Source organism: Prosopis cineraria, unplaced genomic scaffold (genome assembly GCF_029017545.1).
Source record: "Prosopis cineraria cultivar Desert tree isolate PC_DT_omini unplaced genomic scaffold, ASM2901754v1 PC4, whole genome shotgun sequence".
Lineage (NCBI taxonomy): Eukaryota > Viridiplantae > Streptophyta > Magnoliopsida > Fabales > Fabaceae > Prosopis > Prosopis cineraria.
Window position 1 is genome coordinate 11,915,352 of NW_026555335.1, and position 7,305 is coordinate 11,922,656.

At 37.5% G+C, this 7,305-nt stretch overlaps 1 protein-coding gene across 1 annotated transcript; it reads left to right on the forward strand.

Moving 5' to 3' along the window:
* The first annotated feature begins 1,227 nt into the window (after window positions 1-1,227).
* LOC129309123 (NADPH--cytochrome P450 reductase-like) lies at window positions 1,228-6,477 on the forward strand. The gene is given in 20 exon segments (XM_054950517.1): window positions 1,228-1,825; window positions 1,938-1,997; window positions 2,119-2,195; window positions 2,287-2,297; window positions 2,300-2,343; window positions 2,434-2,517; window positions 2,623-2,659; window positions 2,897-2,966; window positions 3,069-3,260; window positions 3,343-3,435; window positions 3,533-3,735; window positions 3,738-3,757; window positions 3,853-3,936; window positions 4,027-4,178; window positions 4,590-4,686; window positions 4,958-5,107; window positions 5,207-5,284; window positions 5,409-5,531; window positions 5,646-5,759; window positions 6,015-6,477. Coding segments are annotated over 20 exon segments (2,118 nt in total). The 5' UTR covers window positions 1,228-1,477; the 3' UTR covers window positions 6,096-6,477.
* The last annotated feature ends 828 nt before the right edge of the window (window positions 6,478-7,305 follow it).

Here is a 7,305-nt window from a genome sequence, read left to right on the forward strand (position 1 = left end):
GGATGCATTAATTTCTAAGTGACGTAAATTAAAAAAAAAAATAGATTTGAGACGCATTGACTTTTTGTTTTTTGGCCCATACTAAAGGATTTATATTCATAATCAATAAATCGTCAGGGTAATCTCTCTATCTTTAAAGGGTAATATTAGTCATTCAACACTTCAATTGGGAAAAAAATAAAAAATCTTTTAGACAAAAGTATAATTCAGCTAAAAAAAATTAGTCTAATTGATAATAATTGATACAGACTCCAATGTATAAGATTGTTGGATTAAATTTCAATGTAATCACCTTGCTATATTTTCGGCACAAAAATCTTTTTACTATTTCAAATATATACGGAACCTCCTATGTATTAAGAATAAAATAGCACTACTATTTTTTTTGGCCAAAAAATAGTACTACTATTTATGATTTAAAAATATTCTGTATAAATTTTAATATATATATATATATATATATAAGCTTAGTAAATAAAAAAATATAATTACCAATTTTATTTTTTCTTTTCCCCCAATATTTTTTTTTGGGGGTAATGAATAATACGTCCATTGCTCAAGCGCGAGATAATAACAAGCCAGTTCGGGGAATAAAACCAAGGCGAAAACTGAACAACAGAAACAAGCAACAACACAAAATTAATTTAATCTCTTATGTTTACAAAAGTGAATATTTATTGTGAATTTTGAGAAGATAGAAAAAAATTAAAAAATGAGCAGAAATAAAAATAAGATGCGAGTTTCTTACAAAATTATTTTTTATTTGCATATTTAATATATTTGTTCTTTGAATATAATTATATATTGATTGATATTGATGGCAAAATAGACGCGAGAAAGATGACCAGATGAGTGTATGAATTTCGTTTCATTTTTTACACGTTTCATTAAATCAGTATGTTAGTTAATTAAATTAAATTATTTCTTTTCTAATTTTTTTGAATTTATAAAAGATATAATCAAGATTTTATGTTACATTTACAGTAGCAAGCAATTAAAATATGGGACACACTGTAGTAGTATTTTAAAAAAATTAATTGTAAATCTGGCTGGAATACATGTTGAGAAGTTAACCAGGGTTGAAGTAGGGTGTTAGGTGAGTATGAGGAGAGTGGGTTGGTAGACGATGGTTGAGCCCTCTGGCTACTTCCTTTGCGGCTTTACCTCCACCTTTCTCCCAAATCCCAATATACCCCTCCCCCTCACTCCCACGCATTTTCAAGAGTCCCTCTCTCTCTCTCTCCCCCCCCTCGCAACTCCTAACTACTTCACACCCACCAACTCCCCTGAGGGACTCTTTCTGCTTCACCTCCTTCCTCATTTCCTCGCCCCCTCGCTCATCACCAACCTGCTTCGTTCTTCCTCACCTACGCTTCTCTCCCTCTCTCTCGTAGCAGCCTCTTCATCAAAATTATAGTTATTATATATTTTTGGCGCCTTTAATTTCTGCAGTTTCATATCTTCAGGCAGGACCATCATGCAGCCTTCCACCTCCGTCAAGGCTATCTCGCCTTTCGATCTGATGTCTGCCATAATCAAGGGCAAGGTAGACCCCTCCAATGTATCCTCCGAGGCTGCCGGTGAGGTTGCTTCCATGCTTTTGGAGAACCGGGAGTTCGTCATGTTCTTGACCACTTCCATAGCTGTTTTGATCGGCTGTGTGGTGGCCTTGTTATGGCGGAGATCTGGCGGTCAGAAGGTCAAGGCCGTTGAGCCTGTTAAGCCGGTGATCTCCAAGGAGCCGGAGGTTGAGGTAGATGATGGTAAGAAAAAGGTCACCATCTTCTTCGGTACGCAGACTGGTACTGCAGAAGGATTCGCAAAGGTAGGCTCCGTTAATTTTGTGCATGATTAGTCTTTCTGAATGTGTCTAGGCTTTGAACTCGTGAGCTTCGGCTGATTGTGCTAATAATTGGCTGGTTTTGGCTTTTGAGCAGGCGCTTGTTGAAGAGGCCAAAGCCCGGTACGAGAAGGCAACGTTTAAAGTCGTGGATTTGGTATTATTGGTTCTCTCTGTGATCATAATGTCCTCCTTTTTGTTATTTCTTTTTTGATTGGTGTTGGTTTATTTGGTATTATTTTTGACTTCACGTTTAATTTTATGTATTCGATGAGCAGGATGATTATGCAGCTGATGACGATGAATACGAGGAAAAATTGAAAAAGGAGACGCTGGCTTTTTTCTTTCTGGCCACGTAGGTTTTCGGAACTATTTCTAGCTTTATCTTTCTAGTAATGTTTTGAGGAAGTTTCTCATGGTAATTTGATCTGGTGGCCATGGTTTAGATATGGTGATGGTGACCGACCGACAATGCCGCAAGATTTTACAAATGGTTTTCTGAGGTAGCCTTAATTGATTTACAGTAGCTGGAGTTGAATTAATTTTGTAAGAGAAACTCAATGATATATTTGATTACGTGGCCGTGATTTTAGGGGAATGAGAGAGGAGAGTGGCTTCAAAATCTTCAGTATGGTGTGTTTGGCCTCGGCAACAGGCAGTATGAACATTTCAATAAGGTCTGCGTTGAACTCCTACTTTAACCTAGCATTTCAATTTTTGAATTTCCGGTTACGCTGTACTTAGTGTTTGCTGTGCTCTGCTTCGTCCCTTTATTGAATCAGGTGGCTAAGGTGGTTGATGAAATTCTTGCTGAGCAAGGTATTCTTTTGATGTCTTTTCGTTGATTTCTCTGAAATCTAGTAAACATCAATTTCATTTGTATGATGATAACTAGTTTGGCACTAGGCATATGGACGTGCACACTTTTCTGGTTAAATTCTGCAAAATACAAAATCCTTGGGGCAAATCGTTATGATACTAAGAATGCACAGGGCACTATTTACTCCCTCGCTACTCACAAACTCCACTGATCTTACCCTTTTCCTCCACTTGCAGGTGGGAAGCGTCTTGTCCCCTTGGGTCTGGGAGATGATGATCAATGCATAGAGGATGACTTCTCTGCATGGTAATGAAATATTTAGTTGTTTAGTTAAGATTGGTGTGTGATTCTGTTTCCATGCTGATATGCAAGGCCCTTCTGTCCTCTGGCTAACAATTTTTATTGCAGGAAAGAATTGGTGTGGCCAGAATTGGATCAATTGCTTAGAGACGAGGATGATAGATCCGTATCTACCCCTTACACTGCTGCTGTCTTGGAGTATCGGGTTGTTATTCATGGACCAGCAGATGAACGTGTTGATGATAAGAGCTGGCATAATGCAAATGGCCATGCTGTTGTCGATGCTCAACATCCATGCAGGTATATCATAGTGAAATCTTCAGTAATGACTTGGTATCATGTCATACTGTAACCTAACTTGTATTGCTTATTCCTCATGAAGAGCAAACGTTGTTGTAAGAAAGGAGCTTCACACTCCTGCATCAGATCGTTCTTGCACTCATTTAGAATTTGACATTTCTGGCTCTGGACTTGCGTAAGTATTTGCATGCAGCCAAATAATTGGTTTAGAAACACTTTACCTATTAATGTACTTATACTTCTCTTGTGTTTATGCATGATTTGTTTCACAGATATGAAACAGGAGATCATGTTGGTGTTTACTGTGAGAATCTGGCTGAAACTGTAGAAGAGGCAATTAGATTACTAGGTCTGTCACCAGATACCTTTTTCTCCATCCATACTGATAATGAAGATGGGACACCACTTAGTGGAAGCTCCTTGCCACCTCCATTTCCTCCTTGCACTTTAAGAACAGCTCTGACTCGATATGCAGATCTTTGAGCTCACCTAAGAAGGTGCTTCTTTTAAGCATGATAACTGTTAATTTCAACCTTTTTTGAGATATATGCTTTATGTTAATTATTTATTATTCTATTCATATATGTTGCAGTCTGCGTTACTTGCCTTGGCTGCCCATGCTGCTGATCCTTCTGAAGCTCAACGGTTAAGATATCTTGCATCACCTGCTGGAAAGGTTGTAACAGATTTATATCTTGGAAATTCCTACATAGATTTTTGTGCTTCCTCTCTAATCTGGCTGCTATTTTGATCTTCGCGTATACAGGATGATTATGCAGAGTGGGTTATTGCTAATCAGAGAAGTCTCCTTGAGGTCATGGCTGAATTTCCGTCAGCCAAACCTACGCTTGGTGTCTTTTTCGCAGCAGTTGCTCCTCGTTTACAGCCCAGATATTACTCAATCTCATCATCTCCAAGGTTACATACTGTCTTTTCAACTGCATTGATATGAGTGATTATATAGGAAAATTACTTTAGTGAATGAAGAGCAAATGGAGAAGCTTAATAGTTCGTTTTATTTGCTTGCATGTACCATACATGAAAGAGAATCGATGCCTGCATTTCAAGATAATTACAAATAATGAATTTGTAGTATTTAAGATGTTCAGGTGATGACGCTCATGACATATTTCTTAATAAACCTATTAGCCCTTATACATTCTGAATATCCTCGAGTCCCAAGTCCAACTTTTGTCATTGCATGAATGGTGGCAAAACAATCATACCTTATTCTGGAGCTATATTTTCTGCATTTTGTAACATGCTAATATTGAATCTGTGGATCTAAATATCTTTAATATGTTGCACTTCTGCAAAAAATTGTTACAGGATATCTCCATCCAGAATCCATGTTACTTGTGCATTAGTTTATGACAAAACGCCCACCGGGAGGATTCACAAAGGAGTGTGTTCAACATGGATGAAGGTAATTTATACACTTGCTTGGATATGTTTGCTTGAACTTGTTGAGTTGTAAAGGAGGATATAATCAGTAAGGAATTATTGGCTGGAAGATAGATGTTTTTGTTTTTTTCTTGGCCATTATAGTTGATTAAGCTGAACTGTTTTTCAAAAATGAAAAGGAATTATCAAAGGATATGGAAGCCAAATGTCTTGATTCTACTGCTGATTTTGTATTTAAACTCATTTCTGATCTCTGATGAAGATTTTAACTTGTTTAATTGTTTGTTGCCCAGAATTCTGTTCCTTTGGAGGAAAGTTCGGACTGCAGTTGGGCCCCTATCTATGTCAGGCAGTCAAATTTCAAACTTCCCGCTGATACTAAAGTGCCGATAATCATGATTGGACCTGGCACTGGATTAGCTCCTTTTAGGGGTTTCTTGCAGGTTTGAACCAACTGACTTGCTATTCACTTGTTCAAACAATACAAATATACTACTGCCTAAGCCAATTGTTTATATTTGTGTGTTTTATTTGCACTTCAGGAAAGATTAGCGCTGAAAGAAGAAGGAGCTGAACTTGGCCCCTCCGTGTTATTTTTTGGATGCAGGAACCGTAAAATGGTGAGCTATCTATCCTTGATGCGGTTTCCTGACTTTTCAGAGAATAGGCAGGGGGTTAGCTGAGGAGGTTTTTAGCATATCTGATTTGATTATTCATATATTAATTAAGATTACTCTTTTGAAGGATTACATATATGAAGATGAGTTGAACCACTTCGTCGAAAGTGGTGTGCTTTCAGAGCTTGTTGTAGCCTTCTCCCGCGAGGGACCCGCCAAAGAATATGTGCAACATAAGATGGTGGAGAAGGTATCTATCCTATCTAGCCTACCACCTTTCTCTTAAGCAGCTGTTTCGGTTTGCTCAAATTATCAATTGATTATTGATGGGTCAACGGCACCTAATCTGCTCTACTGTGTCTAGGCTTTGGATATTTGGAGCATGATATCTCAGGGAGCTTACATTTATGTGTGTGGTGATGCCAAAGGCATGGCTAGGGATGTCCACCGTACTCTACACACTATTGCGCAAGAGCAGGTATGCTAATTTAGAATAACGTTTTATTGTCTTGGCTTTTGGTGGTTTTCTATTTTCTACTTGCGCCTTAGAAAGGGAAAGAGGGTGATGACTATTGCTTGTAAAATTGGGACGTTGATGCTCTCTCTCTCTCTCCTCTTACAATCTCTCAATCTCCAAGTCTTGTAAAATGCACTATGATTCTCCATAGGGTGTCTCATTGCTTACTGATATGAGGATTGAGAGTATAAATTATTGTGAATTTGTTAATTTCAGGGTTCTATGGATAGCTCTAAAGCAGAGAGCTTGGTCAAGAACCTACAAATGAGTGGCAGATATTTGCGTGATGTATGGTAACGACCTCTTAATAGAAGGCAAAAGAAGCAGAAGAAATAAAAGCTTTGGTAAATATGCGTTGTGGGTTGAATTACCTGGAAGGGGGGGTTTTTGCAACGCCCTCTTGGAAAGCCCTCAAACGGGGGTCTCTACCAGTTGCCTTCTGGGACTGGTCCCTGGATTCTTTTTTTTCTTTTTACTATTTTTCCAATGGATTCTTTTGTTCGTGTAACTTATGTAGTTCAAGCTTCGGCAAAGATTTAAAAAAAAAAAAAAACTCTTATATGTTAGCTAAATTTGTTGTTTATACCCAGATTATGCAAGTATGAACTCTCCAGTTTTCTTTTATGAACCTATAAAGGTTCAGGGACAAATTGGTAATATTATTATTTCGTAGATTGTATGACCCGTCTTTTGCTCTTCTTTTGTGTAATATCTAGAACCAGCGTGTATGTCCAATTAATTGGATTTTCCTACGGCGCTTAAATATAATTTTTGTGGGTAGGCAATTGTAAGAAAAATCTCTTGAAGTAAATATGAGAGAATACGGGGTTTCAAAATGATTTAGAACAACGGGCAGGACGCAAGAGTTCGTTATTTTTACGAGCAAGTGAGGGACTGCTATTGTAGATGTAAGCTTGTAAATTAAAACCAGTGTTGTTAGAATTAGGCTGGTCGGTTCGACGGATCGGATCAAAAAATCGGCCGATGTTTAGTTCGGAATGTTCCCAAAATTGGTCAAAAAATGAAGAGGTGGACACTCAGTTAAATCGATCTTGAAAAGGTTTTTCTTATTTGGTTTAAAGAATTGAATCTTTGCGTGTTTGATTATTTTGGTGACTTGTAATAAACACTAAGTACTTTTCCTATATTGTTAGTGTGGTTAATTGTAAATTTAGCGTGTATGACTAATGATACAAATATAATGTTGTTTAGAATATTTTTATTTTTTTCACACCTATTGTTTAAATTATATTAATTTAATTACAACTAATCTAATCCGATCACGTTTAAACTCCAGTTCGGCCGATTCAATTTCCAAAAGCAATGCTTAAAACTAATCAAGAATTTAGAGGGCGACTGCTCGAACGGCGCCGGCCATCACGTGCTAGGGGTAGCAGATAGAAAGTTTTTCCCAAATCGTCTTTTGTCTGATCCAATGATATTTCTTGCACAAAAATAATTAAAAAATTTAAACAATTTTTACAAAAAGATGTGGCGTTGTCTTTCA